The 19,444-nt window shown below is 46.4% G+C and overlaps 1 protein-coding gene across 1 annotated transcript; it reads right to left on the minus strand.

Moving 5' to 3' along the window:
* Positions 1 to 2,472: 2,472 nt before the first annotated feature.
* RCN1 (reticulocalbin 1) lies at positions 2,473 to 17,382 on the minus strand. Its single transcript, XM_043973336.1, has 6 exons — positions 16,964 to 17,382; positions 11,054 to 11,247; positions 9,597 to 9,775; positions 8,750 to 8,810; positions 5,051 to 5,250; positions 2,473 to 3,728 (listed from the first exon to the last, which is right to left on the minus strand). The coding sequence occupies exons 1-6, from the start codon at positions 17,215 to 17,217 to the stop codon at positions 3,621 to 3,623; spliced, it is 996 nt and encodes a 331-aa protein (XP_043829271.1). The 5' UTR covers positions 17,218 to 17,382; the 3' UTR covers positions 2,473 to 3,620.
* Between the last annotated feature and the right edge of the window lie 2,062 nt (positions 17,383 to 19,444).

A 19,444-nucleotide genomic window follows, 5' to 3' on the forward strand; every position in this document is an offset into this window, starting at 1 on the left:
GTCTTACCCAATAGACCAGTTGTCTGGTGAAGAATTAAAGATCAAAGAACTGGGAAGCTAGAGATCTGGGAGGTTTTGATGCAAAGAAGGTGTGGATGTGACCTTGGAGGGAGGAGCAGCAGGGGCAGGGGAAATCATGCTGTATTTGGTTACCTCTGTGTGTGTGAGCCTAGGCTGATCATTTCTCTTTTGGACACTGCAGTTCCTCATCCATAAAATGGGGAGATTAGAAGAAGAAACAACCCTACTTGTTCAGCCTTCTCTCCCTTCCCGTAGAATGTAAGCTTCTTGAGGGGAGATTATTTCATTTTTCTATTTCTAACCCCAGCACCTAAGACACACTAGCTGGCTCATAGAAGACATTTGATATTTGTTGAACTGAAGTAAGTGGAGGCCGCTGATCTGTGATGCCAAATTATTAACCATGCTCGCGCCGGCTATTTCGGGGTGCTGATGGTTTCATGCACAAATGAACAAGAAAACAATTTCAATAACCTGAATGATTCTAGAAAACCTTCGGGTGGAGAGTATGCATTTTTTTCTAACTGAATTTTTGCCACATCACAATTCATTACTGAGACCTGCAGGGACTGACAAGGGAAGTACAAAATGTGTCCTCGTGTTGCTAGGCCAGATTATATCTCCCAGCAATTAATGCTTTTAGTCACATTAAGCCTAGAAATAATGCTTTCTGACATTACAGTATTTCCCATTACAACCACATTCTGTTGCATTGGTACATAATTGGACTTGAAATATATTACCTAGGAAGAATATGTTTCTCTTTGAAATAGTCAAACCTCATTAGAAATCCAAAGCTTGAAAAAATCATGTTGTTAACAGTTATGTCCCCTAGCAAAGTTTGGCTTCCCCTAAATAGTGTTAAGCCCAGACCCAACAGTCCCGTCTCTCCTAAGTCTTTCCCCTTCATTGCACGGGAAGGAAACATAGAGCCCAGAATGCACTGAACATGGGCGGATTCTCCATGTCTCTCCTCTCACCTTTTAAAAACTCCATTGATACTAAATGGAAGGGGGTTACACAGTTCAGTGGTTAGAGAAGCTAGGCATCACAAATTTGATGATGGCCAGAGCCTCACCTGTTTTAAGGACAGTGTGGCATGTTGGGAAATCCTGCTTCTAACACATAACTTTGCTACCATGGAGCAAGTAACTGGACCTCTCAGTACCCAGAGGCTATAATCTAAAATTGTTGTTGTTTTCTCAAAGAGGACCATGACATCAGGGTGATGTCATGACTTGCAGTGAATTGAATATAAGTGAAGGAGGGCTGTACAAGGTCACCAACCTTACTCTCCTCTCCAGAGCCTTCTGGGTCCGGTGTCAGGATTTCTGGAGATGGCCCCAGATGTCTGAGGCAATTCGGGTTAAGTGACTTACCCAGGGTCACACAGCTAGTAAATACCTGAAGTGAGAGTTGAACTTGGGCCCCCCTGACACCTAAGTAGGTGGCATAGTGGATAGTGCACTGGCCCTGGAGTCAGGAGGACCCGAGTTCAAATCTCAAATTTTAAATCTTGGATGAATTGCCTATCAGCATTGCTGGGGGATGTATTATCCCCACCCTAATGAAATCATAGGTCTAGACAAAAATATGTGTATACATATAACATTTTGTATGTATGTATGTGTATATATAATCTGTATATATGTGTGTATATATATACATATATATATATGCACTTTTGATCTATCACTTAAACATCTCTGAGCCTCAATTTCCTCATCTATAAAATGAGAACATTGGACCTGCTTGCCGCTGAGGTTCCCCAGTTCCCATGATCACTTCAAGGTGAGTATTCCCTCCAAAGACTGCAACTCATCTATGCCTGCCCATCTTCTGCTATGTTCAGCCGTGTCCTCCATTGTTTGTAAGATAATCTGTCCAATACGCCAGGGGCCTTCCTTGTTTCGTGGGGACAGAGGCCATCCATTGTTTACTCCTTGCTACAATTACTATTACTACTAATATTCTTATTAAAGATGATCTTCCACTGGAACTTCTATTTTCCCTATTAAAAAGCATGCCAAACTCACGTCTTATAAAAAGAGTCTAGTTGAAGGTAAGGAGAGTTATTTTTTAACCACAGAATCCTACACTGTAGAAATGCAAGCTGGGAAAAATAGAAACCCCCTATATATTTATTAACGGTGGATTCTTCCAAGAAAATTCCCCTTGGTTAAGGTTACCAGTCTGTCTTGAAAAAAAAAACAACACCACACGCAAAAAGGCTGATCTGTTCATTCATAAGCTAGCAGAGATACAGAAGGTAATTTGGGCCAGGCCACTGGCAAAATACAGAGGGGCCTTCCAAAGCTGGACAAATCCTAAACGTTCTAATTTTGTTTCAAATCTGAGTGCCTAGTCCCAGGGATGCCATTAAAACTTTTCACTTCCCCCTGAATAAATGAAGTCATCTACATTAGTTACAAAATCAAGAGACAGGACATGGAAAATTCCCATCAGGATCCTTTATTGGTTTTGCTTCTGAGTTAGAACAAGATGGGATTTCCAAATTTGTGAAGATGTTCTCACCCGTTTTGCTTGCCGGCCCCATCACCTAGTTCTTGTTCCATAGTTATAGTGGATTGGTGATGAGAAACTGAACAACTGAGCCTTGGTTCACAATGAAGACTCAGACTGGGCTCAATGGAATCTCAGAAAAATTCTCTCCATTATTTGAAAAAGGAAAACAAAAAGGGTTAGCCATTTCCTTGTCGTTATTAGAATGCTTGAGAGGCAATATGGTGGTGGATAGAGGACTACATTGGTCAGGAGACCTGGGTTCAGGGAGGACTCTGATGAAGACTGACTGAGTGAAGAGGGCAAGTTACTTAATTTCGTAGTGCCCTGGGCAACTCTAAATCCCAGGGTATGGTGGGATTTGCCCTGGTAAATAGTTTCCCCACAGGGAGTTCCTCAAACAGAGATTACAAGACCAAGATGGAAAAAAAAATTGAAATGCCTCCGGGAGGAGACTCAAAGAGCCACTCAATTCTTATCCTACCTCTATCTACCACTCTTGCATTATTTTTTTTAAAAGGGGAAAGAGGGGGTAATTGTGCACTTTAACAGGTTGGTACAGAACAAAAAAAAAATACAATGATAGAGACCTTTCCCAGTAACAGCTCATGTTATCAAGGTGGAAGAGAGATTTCCAAAGGCAGCTTTTCAGGGGACCTCCCTACCATGAGAAAAGAGGACTATCATTAGGCTTGACAGCTTTCCTTTCCTCACTGAAAAGGGCCATCCAAACCCATGTTAATTTGATGGAATGTCTTGGCCCTATTCAAATTTTATTTCCCTCCATTTAAGAAAAACATCAAAGAAAAAGCCCTCTAGGAGAGCTGCGCTGCCGACGTCCATTCCCCAAACAACATTGCCATCTGCTGAGAAACGAAGATGTTTTGAGAGAAATCTAACTAAGACACAAGTGAGGACTAAATCTGTTTGGGTGAAATCCCAGGGAACAGACTCGTTTTCATCCCCATGTTGAGGTGCTTGGTCGGGGACACGCTGGTGCAAATCAGAAGCCCTTCGCGACTGCGGCGGCCAGCCAGGAGGCTGGCCAGAGTCTGAGATTCTACCGAGAGGGCGCGTCATAGCTCGTCGTGGTTCTTTGTGAGGTCTTCTCCATAGTTGGTAGCCTGGCTGCCCACAAACATGTTCCAGTTCTCCAGTATCTCTTCTTTGGTTAGCTTCTGATCCTGCAGGGGAGGAGGAGTGGAGGGAGGGGGAGAGGGGGAGACAGCTTTTTAATGAGGTGACTTCATGATGGGGATGTTGTTTTATTTAGTCATTCCAGTCACGTCTGATTCTTTATGGCCCCATTTGAGGTTTTCTTGGCAAAGATACTGGAGTGGTTTGCCATTTCCTTCTCCAGCTCATTTTACAGATAAGGAAACCGAGGCAAAATGGGGGAAGTGACTTGCCCAGGGTCACCAGCTTAGGAAGTGTCTGAGGCCAAATTTGAATTCAGGTCTTCCTGACGCCAGGCTTGGCATTCTAACCACAGAGCCACTTAGCTGGGGAGAGGGAGCCAGATTTGGAAGTTAAGAAGGATTGGCTTCAAAAAATCCCACTGTTATGTGATCTTGGAATGCACTGTCCCAGCTCCCTTCTGCCTCATAGAATCACTCATGTCCTTTAAAGCTCAGCTCATGCCCTACCTTGGGCATAAAGGCTTTCCTGGTTTCCCCAGTGGCTAGTGCCCTCCCACCCAAACCCTATATACACATGGTTTTAAGTGTGCTGTCTCCTCTGAGAGAACATAAGCTTCCAGAGGGGCAAGGCCTTGTATCTCAAGCACCTACCATGGTAACTGGCACATGGGGCAGGCCACTTAACCTCAATGGGTCTCCTCATCTTTCTTTTCTTTCTTTCTTTTTTTTTTTTTGGCGGGGCAATGGGGGTTAAGTGACTTGCCCAGGGTCACACAGCTAGTAAGTGTCAAGTGTCTGAGGCCGGATTTGAACTCAGGTCCTCCTGACTCCAGGGCCGGTGCTCTATCCACTGTGCCACCTAGCTGCCCCTCTCCTCATCTTTCAAATGAGGGTCTTGGACCAGATGACTTCTGAGGTTCCTCCAGCGCCAAGTTTTTGATCCAATGAACCTTGGCCATCTTCCTTGTATTTAAGCCTTGGACATTATCTGGGTAGTGTCTTCTGGACCTCAATTTCCTCATCTGTCAAATGAAGTGATTGTAGCAGATGGCATCTGAGATACCCGATTTGGAGTCAGGAGACTTGGGTTTAAACCCCATCTTACTGTGTGACTTTAGGCATATTTCTTAACCTCTCTCAGCCTCAGTTTCCATATCTGTAAAATAACTATTTTGGCTAGATGGGCCCTGAGATCTCTTTCACTCCTAAACCTAGTGACCTTTTCAAGTAACCCAACTGCGAAGTCCAGTACTATGACGAAGGTCAATGGTAACTCCTCCATGTAGGCCACAGTCAAAATGACCAACAGAGAGACAATTTAAAGTGGTCTTGGGCAAACCGGTGGAAAGCAAGGAATGCTCCCCTACCTTGTCATGGTCTGACTCATACACCAAGTGCCTGGCCTCCGCTTGGGCATGGTCATAGTCTTGGGGAAGAATCCAGTGCCGAATCTCCTCTTTGTCCATCTTCCCGTCCTTGTTCAAATCCCGGAAATCGGAAAACTGCTCCCGTTCCGTGACCACCCAGTCCGGCTCTGGGCCATTCTCCTCGTGAGCAAACATATCAGCTAGGAAGGAAGGAAATGCCGTTTTTGAAGTGCTTTCTCCACATGATATTACAATCAGCACACAAGTTAAAGATGGAGAAATCCCAACTGGGGCTATTCCTTAAGGAAGGCATCCGCAAACCTGCAGAAGTGGATTCGTCGAATTAGGCAGTTGAGATCAGAGTGACCTTGGGTAAGCCACTTAACGCTGCTTGCCTCAGTTTCCTCATCTATAAAATGAGCTGGAGAAGGAAATGGCAAACCATTCCAGTATCTTTGCCAAGAAAACCCCATATGGGGTCTCATAGAAACTGGAGAAGGAAGTGGCAAACCACTCCATTATCTTTTTTTTTTTTTTTGGCCAGGCAATGAGGGTTAAGTGACTTGCCCAAGGTCACACAGCTAGTAAGTGTTGTGTCTAAGGTTGCATTTGAACTGAGGTCCTCTCGAATCCAGGGCTAGTGCTTTATCACCTAGCTGTCCCCACACAGAGACCGAAATGACTGAACAACAAGAACAATAAATGCTTATTGAGTGACTTTGCCCAAGGCAAGCTTTAGGTGGAAGACCTAAACTTTGAAGAGAGGCCTTCTAAATCCAGCATCCTTTGTGCCCTCCCATGCTCACCTAGTATAAAAGACAAAAATGTCCCTTCCAGACAAAGCTGAATGCCAGGGTCAGGTCCCCAGTTCCTCACCGTCCTAGGCAGTTTAAAAAGCACTGGGCAAAGGGCCCGCAGCTAATCAAAGAAGCTCCAGTGTGTGTTTGAATCAACTGGCTCCCTCCCATCAATTCGATTCCGTCACAACTGTCAATTTGATACCTCCTCCTCCCCCCTTTCCCTAACTCTGAACGCTTCCCTCGATTATGTACTAGATGGGGAGGGGGGGCGGGAGACACCTGCTACACACACTTATAAGGCACCTGTCAACATCTGTTATTGCAGGGAACAAGAGCCGCCAAATGTGCTTTAATTACGGCGACGAACAGGCTTGTCTGTTATTTCTGTTGGACGTGAAAATCGTCCAAATCTTAAGGCTAAATATGATTTATAATGATTAGAAGAGCTCAGCTTTTAATTAGCACGACACGTGCCGGGTTGCAGAGCTGTGTGAGCAGAACCTTAGAAACAGACGAGATTTTAGATCAGGGCTTTCATGGATTGAAGCAAGCTTTGGAGAGGAGAGAAGGCACTAACAATGCTACCTCCCCGAGTAGTTTTCTGTTAATGAAGAGCATCTGGGGGACACTAAAGGCAGGTGCCTGAGTGACGTAGTGGATGGAGATCAGGACCTTAGGAGTCTGGAAGACTCGAGTTCTAATTCCACCCCAGTCACTTATTAGCTGAGTGACCCTGGGCAAATCATGTGACTACCTTCTGCCTCAGTTTCTTAGCACAGAGAGTGACACATGAGAGAATCACTAAATTTCAGAGCTGAAAGAGACTTCAGTGGCCATCCAGTCTCACCCTTATAGAAAAGGAATTCCCTACTAGAGTATACATCACAAGTGATGGTCTGACCTCCACTTAAAGACCTCCAAAGGAAGAGGAATCCACCACCACCCAAGGCAGTCCATTACACATTGAGACAACTTTGAGTGGTCAGGGAATTTTCCCTGACTTCAGGCCTTGATTTATCTCTTTGAAACAATTATTCAAAGTTCCTGGTTCTGTACCCTGGGGCACTTAGTAAATGTTTGTAATGAATGGCTGACTCAATGAATGAATGAATTTGTTTTTAGTTTACACAGGATTGAAGCAATGTGAGGTGGGGCCTTCAAAGCTGGGAGTAAGTAGGTGATTCAAGGATGGAAAGGATTCCCAAAGAGTGTAATAATATTATAATGATGAGCCAAATCAAAGATGAAATTTCATAGGGATAAATATAACATGTTATGCTTAGGTTAAAAAAAATTCATTTTCACAAGCACAAGATGAAAGAATCCCCAAGAGACCATGGTTTACTAGACAAAGAATTGGGTGCTTTAAGGGACTGCAAGATCAAGGTGAAAGGAAACTTGGGGCTCCAAGAATTCATGGGTAATCAGAATTCTGAGGGGGCAGCTAGGTGGCTCAGTGGATACAACACTGTCCCTGGATTCAGGAGGGCTTGAATTCAAATCCAGCCTCAGACACTTGACACTTACTAGCTGTGTAACCCTGGGCAAGTCACTTAACCCTCACTACCCCCCCCCCAAAAAAAAAAGAATTCTGGCTTAGGCATCACAGAATCACAGCATTTCCATTACACCACATTTTCTTTTGTTAACCTTTCTTTTTTATCCCTAGGGCTTAGTATGTGTTATTGTTCAGTTGTTTAAGTTGTGTCTGACTCTTCGTGACCCCATTTGGGATCTTCTTGGCAAAGACACTGGGGTGGTTTGTCATTTCTTTCTCCAGCTCATTTTACAGATGAGGAAATGGAGGCAAACCGGGTTAGGTGACTTGCCTAGGGTCATACCGCTAGTAAGTATCTGAGGCAGGATTTGAACTCAAGTCTTCTGAGTCCTGGCCCAGTGCTCTATCCACCTTACCACCTAGCTGTCCTAGTGCCTAGCACATACATAATAGGCACCAAATAAATATTGTTATTGACCATAACTTGGCCAAGTAAGAAGAGATGGATCTAAAATGTAGGTCATGTGACAATCAATAAATATTCAAATAATATATTAAACAATAACCCAGTGCTCAATCGATAAACATTTATAAAGCACCTACTACGTGTCAGGCATTGTACTAAGTGTAGAGGATACAAAGAAAGACAAAAGACGGTCCCTCTTCTCAAAAAACCTCACATTATAATGGTAGAGACAACATGTAAACAAATATGACCAAATAAGCTTCATACAGGATAAATCAGCAATAATCAACCAAAGGGAGGCACTAGGATTAAGGGGAATTGGGAAAAGCTTCCTGGAGAAGGTAGGATTTGAAGTGGAACCTGAAGGAAGACTGGAAATCCAGGAGGTAGAGATGAGGAGAGAGAGCATTCAGGCACTGTTGATGGCCAATGAAAATGTCCAGAATCGGGAGATTTGTTTAAGAGAAAGGCTTCCCCAAACGGCACTTGAAATATTCCACTTAGAAAAACAGAACTGTCTTGGGGGGGGGGCACCCTCATTATGTAAAGTCAAGCATACTTCTTTTTTTTTTTTTTTGGTGAGGCAATTGGGGTCAAGTGACTTGCCATGGGTCACACAGCTAGTAAGTGTTAAGTGTCTGAGGTCAGATCTGAACTCAGGTCCTTCTGAATCCAGGGCCGGTGCTCTACCCACTGCGCCACCTAGCTGCCCAAGTGAGGTTTACTTCTAATTTTGCTCGAGTGTCCAGTTTCAGAGCCCTCCTTCCAAGAGACACTGAGGCTTGGGTCTTCCCTTACCCCCAGCTCATCTTCTACACTATACCTGGGTGTGGATGGGACAGTCTGGAATAAGGGGTAGAGGCCTGGACTTGCCATCAGGACCACCCAAGCTGAGCTCATAGGCACACCACCAGCAGCTCTGGTCCAATACTTACCAATGTACTCGTCCTGATCCACAAACCCATCTCCATTCTTGTCAATGTCCTCCAGTGTCTCCTAAATTGGGAAGTCGGGTGGGGAGAGAGGGGGAGGGGGGTTGTGGGTGGAGAGAACGAGAATGAAGAACGTGAATGTGAAAATGGCAGATTTCCCAATTGCTGGGCTATCAAGTACATATCGTAAAGAGGGCTATTCTTTTAATCCTGTTCAATTCGCAATGATCAAAGCTAAGGATTCGGAGCACTGAAAAATTCTGAAACCAAGATTAAAAAAAAAAAAAGACTAATCGCCAAATCCAACTTTATTTGGCTTTGGAATAATTTTTTGTGTGTGTAGCCAATTTAATATCCTAACTGTGTGGTGTTTTTTTTTATTATTTGTTGAAACTTTTTTATTTCTCTTTTGTTTTCATATTATCTACCGTTCCGGATACATTCTGACACTGCTCCATCTTTCTGGTCTTATCTCATGCCACTCCTCTCCTTGGACTGACTGCAGCCAAGCTGGTCTACTCACTGTTTTCAGTTCTCATCTTGTTTCGGACCACTTCTGGGACCTTTCTTGTGACCTTGTTTTGGTTCAGAAGGATCTCCACTTCCTTGACTCCTCCCATCTCCATCATACCTTTCCTTCAAATCCCTCAAATGATCACCACCCCAGTAAAGCTTTCCCCAACCCTCTCTGATGCTTGCTGCCTGCATGACTTTGGGCACGTCATTAACTTCTCTGTGCCTCTGTTTCCCCATCTGCGCTGCACTAACGATCAGTAAGGTCCCTTCCTTAGTTTTAGATCCTATCTATAGTCCTTTCATTCCCCAGTCCCACCACCGTTTTGCTTCTTACCTGGACTACAATATCTTTCATGTGCTCAAACTCCTCCGGATGCATGAAGGCGGTGAATTCCTCCCGAGTAGCCGCATTGTCACCATCGAGGTCGGCCATGTTGAACCTCCTCTCGTCACGGGGCAGCATCTTCTTAAAAGTGTGCTGATCAGACCCGTCTTGAAACTCTTCTGGGTTCCCTATATCACAAGTGAAGGAAAAACAGTGGAAAATAAGCTCCTTGGGGGCAGGGATTGTCTTTGCCTCCCCAGCGTCTATTGCAGGACCTGGCATACAGCAGGAGTTTAATAAATGCTTACTGGATTAAAACTCCTCCAACCCTTCAATCACCGAACTGAAGGTGAAATGTTGGTTACAGCCAGATTGTGGCAGGTCTCAAATGCTAGGCTAGACAATACCAGACAATTTAGGACGATGGGTCTACTTGTTGGTTAGTTATGTCATGTATGTTAGTCTCCTCTCTCCCTCTCTCTCTCTCTCTCTCTCTCTTTCTCCCTCCCTAATTTTGTTCTTTCTTCTTTCTTTCCTCTCTCCCTCTTTCTCTCCCTTTTTCCTCTTTCTTCTCCCTTTCTACTCTCTCTTATTTCTTTTTCTTCTTTTTTCTTTCTTTTTCTTCTTCTCCTCCTCTCTCCCTCCTCTCTTCTCTTTCTTTCCTCTCTCTCCCCCTTTCTCTTTCTCTCCTCCCCTCCCCTCTCCTCTCCTCTCCTCTCCTCTCCTCTCCTCTCCTCTCCTCTCCTCTCCTCTCCTCTCCTCTCTCTCTCTTTCCCTCCCCCCCTCCCCCCGCCTGAAGTTTCATTTTTATAGGGAATTTCCAGTGTGAAAACTGCCTTTACTAAGAGAGGGCCAACTCCTCCATAACTTAGAGTCTTAGGCTGTTGCCTGGGGCACTTGCTCCGGGCCATACAACCAGTATAGGTCAGGGGCATGCCTTGAACCTATATTTCCCTCACTTTAGAGCTGACCCTCTCACTACTGTCCCGCTAGTGTGTTAGTCTAATCTCTCCAAAATCTTAAAGTAGGACCGTGTCTTGTGTTTAATTTTTAATTTTTGTATTATTTTATATATTATATAAATTATTATATTATTTTTATTTTTGTATTATTCTACATTTTTATTTAATTTTTATTTTTCAGTCTGGTGGCCTGAGCTGACTTTCTACCTGAAAAGCAGGTCAGAGAAAGAAGTACACAAAAAAAGCAGTAATAGTTCCCCAGAGAAGGGACTGGGGGATGGAGTAGAGAAATTCCATGCCTCCCTCCTTTCAGTAGAAAGGTGGGGGGCTACCGAAGCAGAATGCAATATACACTCTCCAATGTGGTCGCTTAAATATTTCTATTTTATTAGGAGGAAGGGTTCAAATTGGGGGTTGGGAGATGGTTTTTTAAAAGATAATGTGTTTCCTGGAAGAAGAAAATTATTTTAGCCAGTGAAAAATGACTGGTAGGAGGCCTCTCACCCAGGTAGTAGCCATATGTAGCCTGCTTATACTCTTCCCAGGAAATCTTATCGTCTTTGTTCCGATCATAATCTTTCCAGACTTTCGCCACGTTTTCATAGATGTACCGTTTCTGCACCCGCTTGATCCAAGTTTTCAGCTCCTCGGTGGTGACAAAGCCGTCTCCATCACTATCTATTCTGCCAACAATCTTTCTGTAATGAGAAACCAGAGGTTACTGAGAGGGCAAAGGTGGTCACGGCATGGGAGAAAACAGAAAACCTGACTATCTAAGCATCTCCAGTTCAGGAAAGCTGCCAGGTCCTGCTTTTGGCTGCACCAGCATTTCCCAAACTAATTTGGCCATGGAACAATGTGGGGCTTGAAACAGACGAATGGCACCCCATCGATGCCCGTTGGGGGAGGCATCAGAGGGTCTGGCGTGCCTCCCAAAGAACAGGGAGGGGGGATCTTGGAGCAGAAGCAGCATACTGGCTCTGTTTTCCCACTGAAAAGCTGTTGCACAGAATAGATCTTTTAAAGAGATGCATAATACTGGATTTCACATTTCAGAGGAGGAAGTGGCACCAGCGTGGGATTCTTCTCACTTAGTCACATCCTGTGGAACCCAGGGCTTCCCTTGAACAGTTTTGGATTTTGGGAAACGCTGGTGGGCGTGACCATAGGGATAAATGCACTTTCTACCTGACTCGCGTTCCTTTTTCTCTTCAGTCCTGCACTCATGATTTCATTGTTGCTGCTGGGAAACCCACAGAAAGGAACCCTACCTCTCTACCAAGGCTGATCAATACCTGCTTCCTTAGATATCTGGGGCCACCTGGGAGCTCTGAGACCTTAAGGGATTGCCTCTAGGTCTTATGCACTTATCAACCAATCAATCAACATTTATGAAGTGCTGACCAAGGCCCTGTGCTAATCACCGAGGATACAAAAAGAGGCAAAAGAGTCCCTGCCCTCTGGAAGCTTAGAATACCTTTGGTTAATTCATCAGACACTTTGTTTCTATTTTATATAAGTTATCACTATGGGCATATCCATTTAACACACATGGAGACTGAGACCCAGAGAGGGTAAGTGATTGATTAGCACAGGGTCACATCCAAAAAATGTCAGAGACAGGATCTGAAGGCAAGGCTTCCTTAATGCAAGTCCCAGGAGCAAAGGTGTTTTATAGGACTTTTAGAAACTGCATTATTTGTCTCAGATAATCTACTGAGGCACAAGGGCTACAAAATCTGGTCCTGAGATGAAGGGCTCACAAAAATCCAAACTTTTCACACCCCTTGGTCACAATAACTGTGCACTTTAGAACTTCTAAAAGAAATGCTTTAGACCATCTGTTGAGTCGCATTGGACTCTCCATGACCCCATTTGGGGTTTTCTTGGCAAAGATACTGGAGTGGTTTGCTATTTCCTCCTCCAGCTCATTTTACATTTGAGGAAACTGAGGCAAACTGGGTAAAGTGACTTGCCCAGGGTCACACAGCTAGGAAGTGACTGAGGTCAAATTTGAACTCAGGTCTTCCAGACTCCCAACCCAGTGCTCTACAGACTGCACCACCTGGCTGCCCTTAGTGTAGTATAGTGTTGTAGGTAAGAGAGAACTCAGGAAGACCTAGATGGGGGTTTATGCAATGAGACTTCCCTATGTCAAAGAAATCAAGGGTCTAAACCAAAAAACAGAGCTAGCAACTAGAGACAGTCCCAGAATCTCACAAGTTGCAAGGGATGATGCAAGATCGCTGATGTGGGGCTAGAAGGAGGCTCAGAGGCCAAGATCATCCTCTTACAACAACCCCTGGTAAGTGGTCATCCAGACACTTCTGGAAGATGTCCCCATCACACTTCCACAGGTAGCCCATCACATCTCTGCACAGCTGTAATTGTTAGGAAGTTTGTCCTGACTATAAGCCCAAACTAGACTCCTTACACTTGCCATGCACAATTCTCGTAGTTCTGCCTCTGGGGCCAAGGGGGAGCAAATCTAATCCCGTGTGACAGCCCTTCAGATACCTCCAACCACATCTCATGGCCCTATGAGCTTTCTCCAGGTAAAACCAATCCACATATAGCAAGAACTCAGGGGTCCTCTGCTCTCTCCTTCAGATGCTGAAGGCAATCAAGTCGCCTCTCTGGGACCACAGCATAGAGTGGGCTGTTGGTCCTCCCTTTGACTGTGAGTTCTGCGAGGGCAGGGCAGTGTGCTGGAGCCAGCTCAGACCAGCTTACAAAGCTGACTATTTTCAGCGGGAGCCTTTATACTTTGGAAATCAGCAAACACAAATCAGGGGTTGATTTATTGTTTTTATTAATTGTCTGGATTTAAGAAAGCGATGGAGGGGCAGCTAGGTGGTACAGTGGATAGAACACCAGTCTGGCAGTCGAGAAGACCTGAGTTCAGATTTGACCTCAGACACTTAGACTAGTTGTGTGACCCTGGACAAGTCACAACCAAAAAAAAAAAAGTGATGGAGAAGATGTTAAAGATTCAGATTAAACTTAAAGGTGTGTCATGTGAAAATATTTAAAAAGAACTGGTTGTTAAACATTGACCAGCACATCTCTGGAGAAAGGCTTGGATTTTATTGATCATTGTGTTCCCAGAAAGGGGCAGCTGATGGTACAGTGGATAGAGCACCGGGCCTGGAGTCAGGAAGATCCTGGTTCAAATATGACCTCAGACACTAGCTGTATGACCCTGGGCCAGGCACTTGATCCTTATTTGATCTCAGCTCCTTGTCTTTAAAATGGGTGCACACTGGATAAGGAAATGGCAAACCACTAGAGTCTTTTTGCCAAGAAAACTCCAAATGGGATCACAAAGAAGCAGACAAGACTGGACAACAACAAAGTGTTCCCAGTAGGTACTCACAATGATTCCATCAGTGTAAGAGCTTCTGGGAAGAAATTCCTTTACTAGCAGTGCAGGTCAGCACCCTCTCCGTACCTCAGGGTCTTAGAGAGCTGCTCAGGGCACTATGACTTTGGTTTTAGAGCACTGAAGGATTAGACCTCAAGGCCACCGAATGCACTTATTATATAGAAGTTCCACAGTCACACAAGTCAGTTTGTGTCACAGGAGACACTTGGCACCTCAGCCCACTCTGTTCCCTATTCCAAATTCCCCAATCCTGCTTGCACCATTCCACACATTTCTGATGCTCCGGGCCCACTAATGACTGGGTCTCAAACCCTGCCGGGCAGGGGCCTTAGTAAAGGCCTTCATTGTTAAGTGTGAAACAGAGGGCGGAGGGGTTGGATCTCCCTGGTGACAAGAAGGAGGGGATTGTTTGCACCTACGACTCTGAAGGGCAGAAATCTGCTCTCATGGAGCTCAGAAGATAGGTTGTCTAGCTGGGACCCATCATTTACCTCCAAATCCCTAGAGAAAAGGTTAAAGGTGGAACATTTGAAAGCAGTGCCCACTGGCATTCTCCCTCCACAACACAAGGGACAGAGAGATGGCCTTGGAGTCAGGAGGTCCAGGGTTCAAATCCTGCCTCAGGTACTTAATGCTGGTGTGACTCCCAGAGCAAGGTCTGTAGCCACTCTGGACCTTAGTGTCCATTTGTAAAATGAGGATAACTAGACTACCTACCTCACAAGGTTGCTGTGAGGTCTAAATGAGGTGATGGGTGGAAAGTACCACCCACCCCCATCCTTCCTATGCATGCCGGTGGTACAGTGGTTAGCGTTCCTCTGGCTTACTCCCCAGTCAGCTTCAAAATGCCTGTTTTCCAAAATTCTGACTACTTCTGTTTATTACATTCTCTCTGGAGTCTGAACATACAGGCCTAAAGGAAAGGACCCTGAGTGGAGTATTGGAACAGGGTTCAAATCCTGCCTCTGGGGCTCATTGCTTGTGTGACCTAGGGAAAGTCACTGAAATCCCCTGTGCCTCAGTTTCCTCTTCTGTAAAATGAAGGGACTAGATGAAATGGCCTCTCCCATCCTATCCCACTCTTTATCCACAATCCTATGAAATTCACCTGGGAAAGGCCATGCAGCATAATGGAAAGAGGATTGGGAGTCAAGAGAGACCAAGGTTCAAATCCTGCCTCATACACCAGGAGAGTATCCAAGGGCAAGTCAATAAATCTTTCTAAGCCTCTTTTTACTTATCTGTTAAATGGGGATGAGAATACCAAATGCGCCTACAACCCAGACTTGTGGTGAGGATCAGGTGAATGGGAAGTACTGTGAAAACCTCCCAACATAAGGGGGCAACTAGGTGGTGCAGTGGATAAAGCACCAGTCCTGGATTCAGGAAGACCTGAGTTCAAATCCGACCTCAGACACTTGACACTTACTAGCTGTGTGACCATGGAAAAGTCACTTAAGCCTCATTGCCTCAGGCAAAAAAAAAAGTTAAAACCTCCCAACACAATGCCCCTTATAATTCCCCTGAGGGATCTCCAGGTAGAATTCCAGAAATAATCACCCTACCACCAAGTATTCCACACAAAGCCTGGAGAGCAGCTGGCATTTCTTAGAGGCTTTTAAGCCTCACAAAGTGCCTTGCACACCTCATTTCATCCGATGTTCACAACGTGCCCTATGAGCTAGACCCTGGGTATTATCATCTGAAACTCAGGGAGATAAGTGAACTTCACCTTCAAATGAAGTCACCGGTCTTATGAGATTCAGTGGCCCCGGGTTCAAATTCCGGCTCTGTCGCTTTCCAGTTAGAACTCCAGGCAAATCCCGTCTCTGGGCCTGAGTTTCCTCCTCTGCAAGATGGGAAGATTGGCAATGACGCGCCTCCTGGCTTTCTATCCATGATCTCGAGTCTAAGCATCAGAAGGGGAACTCGGGCCCAGGGCTTTTCCAGCTCCGGGTCCAGACTTTTTCTGGTACAATATGATCCTAACTTTGGAAATCATTTACGTTTCAAAGCAACCTTTCACTTTCCAGGGGGCTAGCCTGCTTAGAACAGTAATGGGGCACCTAAAAGTTAAAGGGGGGGGGGAGAAGGGGAGTATAAATTCAGAAGAACTTCTCCCTGGGAAATCCCAGGATGGAGAAAAGCCGGCAAATTCCCTCTTGTGGTTTCTCATTCTGTGGAGCCTCAGGTCACATTAACCAGTGGCAAGCAGATAAACTAGAACGAGCAGCTCGGGGTGGTGGTGGGAAGCGCAGGGCTTTGGAGCCTGGGCTGAATTCCAGCTTCTATACTTCTCTGTGTGACGTTGGGCAAGTCACTTCACCTGCACAATAAAGGGGGGAGACTAGATGATCACTACGCTCCCCTCCAGTTAGTTCAGCTGACAATGATAGCACCTTCTCATTTCCCTCCAACGCCGCAAACTCCTCTCTGTTAGAGGTTGGGGACTCTTGGCGGCCGGATGAGAAGTTGCAGGGGATAAGAGTTTGTTTATTTGTTTGTTTGTTTTGTTTTGTTTTTTAAAAGTAACTTTCTTAAAATAGGCTGAGAACACTCCTCGGGCCAAAGTTAGAGACTTCTTCCTTTGTCATCTCCCGCCCGTCCCCTCCCCTCTGATGTAATAATGGGGGGTGGGAGGAGAGGCGAAGAGGGAGCTTCCCCCCCTCCTTCCCTCCCTTTCCCTGCCACGTTATCATCTTATCAGGGGAGGGGAGAAGGGTTTCGTTTTTCTGGTGCAGACCTAAGTTAGGAGAGCACCCCCAGGCCAGGCCAGGCCCGGACTCCTCGGAGATCGCCCTGCCCACTGTGGTCCTCGCTGCTCTCCCAGGGGCCTCTCCCAACTTTGTCCCAAGTTTCAGCCAGGCCCGGCCCGGTGGGCAGTCCCTGCGCTGCCCTGCCCAGAGCCCTGCCCCCAGAGCAGCCGGGGAGCAGACTCACTTTCTCTTTGCCCAAGCGGGTGCAGGCTCCTAGCACCTGCCCCGCGGCTTCTCCCTGGTGCCCCCGGGGCCCCGGCCTGCCCGCCTCACCCCAGCCTCTCCTTGCTCTCCTCCGGGGTGAGCTGGTCAAACGTCTTGGCCTCTTCCTTGCCCAGGAAGGCCTCGTGGTCGTACTGGAAGCTCTGGTTGTCCTCGGCGGGCCGCTCGCCCAGCTCCGAGTCGGGCCGTACCACGCGCTCCTTGCGCACGGTCGGCTTGGCCCGCAGCTGTCCGGGTCCCAGCAGGAGAAGCAGCAGCAGCAGCAGCAGCAGCAGGAGCCCCAGCCCCCGGCAGCCCAGCGCCATGGTCCGTCCTGCGGCCGCCGGCGGGGAGGAAGGAGCGGAGAGGGAGGGGAGGCGGAGGGAGGGCGGTGCAGGGCCGGGCCGGGCCGGGCTGCGCTGCACTGCGCGGAGCTCGGCGCGCTGTCCAGTGCGCCCAGGCGCAGTCCGGGACTCCCCCAGCGCCACGGGCGGGGCAGCTCCTAGGAGGAGGGGGGAACCGGAGCAGGGGGCGGGGACGGGCTCGCCCTCCCCGCGCCCTCCGAAGGGCCCGCCCCTCCTGCCTGCAGGGGGCCGGCGAGGGGAGAATCTTCGCTGGAATGGGTACGCGCCGAGCTAGAAATTTTGCACAAACGTGCATAGAGCCGTGTCCATTGGACTGGATCCGGGCTAGGGGTGGGGGCAGAGGAGTGGAGAGAGCAGCGCCACGTAGCCGGGTCCCGGCTGGGAGAAAGGGAGGGCGCCGAGGGCCTGGGAGAGGGGGAGGTAGGGGCTCTGGGCCCCTCCCCTGGCTGCTGGAGGGAGGAAGGGGGAGGCGGGACAGGATGGAGGGAACTCAACCCAGAAAGACGAAAAAAAAAAAGCCACAGATGTTGGAAATTCCCAGTCTTCGCCTCCTTCTTGCCCTCGAAACTAAACACCACCAAGCCAGCGTTGCAGCCTGTGGCCAATAAAATGTAAGCTTTTGGAAGGCAGAGGACATTCCTTGTTTTGCCTAACTCATATAGGAATGGAACTCTGGGACTAGAAGGGGCTGGGATTTCATCGATCTGGGCTCTCCCTCCACAAACATACAACACAACCTGCAGTATCATAGATTTAGAGCTTAATGGAACCTTAGAGGTCAATTCCCTCATTTTACAGATGAGGAAACTGAGGCCCAGAAGCGAGATGTGGTTTGCTCACGGCCAACACAGGTAGCAAAAAGGGAAAAGTCAAAATTTGAACTCAGATCCTCTTACTTCAAATTCTGTACTCTTTCCACGGTACCAAGCTGTCTCCAGTAAATAAGGAGTTGCTTGAATTACCTGGAGGTTGTCACTTACACAGGGCCACAAAGTAGCCCGAGAAAGGATTTGCACCCAGCCTCCAAATCCCTAACAACAGTGCTTTTTTTGGCGGGGGGAGGGGACGCTTCTTTTTATATCCCTAACTCTTAGCAGGGACAGCTAGGTGGTGCAGTAGATTAAGCACTGGTCTGGTCCTGACTGGACCTGGGTCCAAAGCTCTCCTCAGACACTTACTAACTGTGTGACCCTGGGCAAGTCACTTAACCCCAATTACCTTAAACATCTGGGGGCCATCTCCTGTCATCCTGATGTAAATCTTGCCACTGGACCCAAATGGCCCTTGAGGAGAGAGTAAGGTTGATGACCTTCTACAGCCCTCCCTCTCTTAAATCCAATTCACTGTGTCATGACATCACCTCCTGATTTCATGGTCCTCTTGGAGAATAAAGAACAAACAACAATTCTTAGCACAGTGTCTTGCATATAGTAGGCATTTAATTCAAACTCAATTCCATTCAAATTAACAAATATTTATTAAGGATCTACTGCATGTCAGTCAAGTCAGGAAGTGCTAGGCTGTACCTGGAGAGACAAAGAATAGGTACAGAAGAAAATTACATGCTCCCTTTGGGGGAGAGGTTGTTGGGGGGGGGGGGAGGAATGTGTTGAAGAGATACAATATCAGTAAGCCAGTCAACATGTATCTGTTAAATTCTTACTAAGGGCCAGGATCTGGGCCAGGCTCTGAGCCCTCAAGAACTCAAATTCTAATGCAAATGACGTGTATGTAAATGTTGTTTGTCCTTTATTTTCTTTTTTAAAAATACATTTTAAAAAAATACATTTGATATTTTATTTTTATTTACTACTTACATGTGAAAACAATTTTTAACATTCATTTTTAAAAATTTGGAATTTCAAATTCTCTCCCTCTGTCCCCCTCCCATTGAGAAAGCAATTTGATATATGTGCAGTCATGCAAAACATATTTCCATATTAGTTATGTTGTGAATGAAAACACAAACCTCCTCCAGCAAAAGAAAAAAAAAGATGAATAAAGAAAGCCAAAAAAAGTATGCTTTGATCTGTATTGACTCCATTCTTTCTCTGGAGAAAGAAAAGAGGGAAGGAAAGAAGGAAGGAAAGAAGGAAGGAAGGAAGGAAGGAAGGAAGGAAGGAAGGAAGGAAGGAAGGAAGGAAGGAAGGAAGGAAGGAAGGAAGGAAGGAAGGAGGGAGGGAAGGAA

The sequence above is a fragment of the Dromiciops gliroides genome, chromosome 6 (genome assembly GCF_019393635.1).
Source record: "Dromiciops gliroides isolate mDroGli1 chromosome 6, mDroGli1.pri, whole genome shotgun sequence".
Classification (NCBI taxonomy): Eukaryota; Metazoa; Chordata; class Mammalia; order Microbiotheria; family Microbiotheriidae; genus Dromiciops; species Dromiciops gliroides.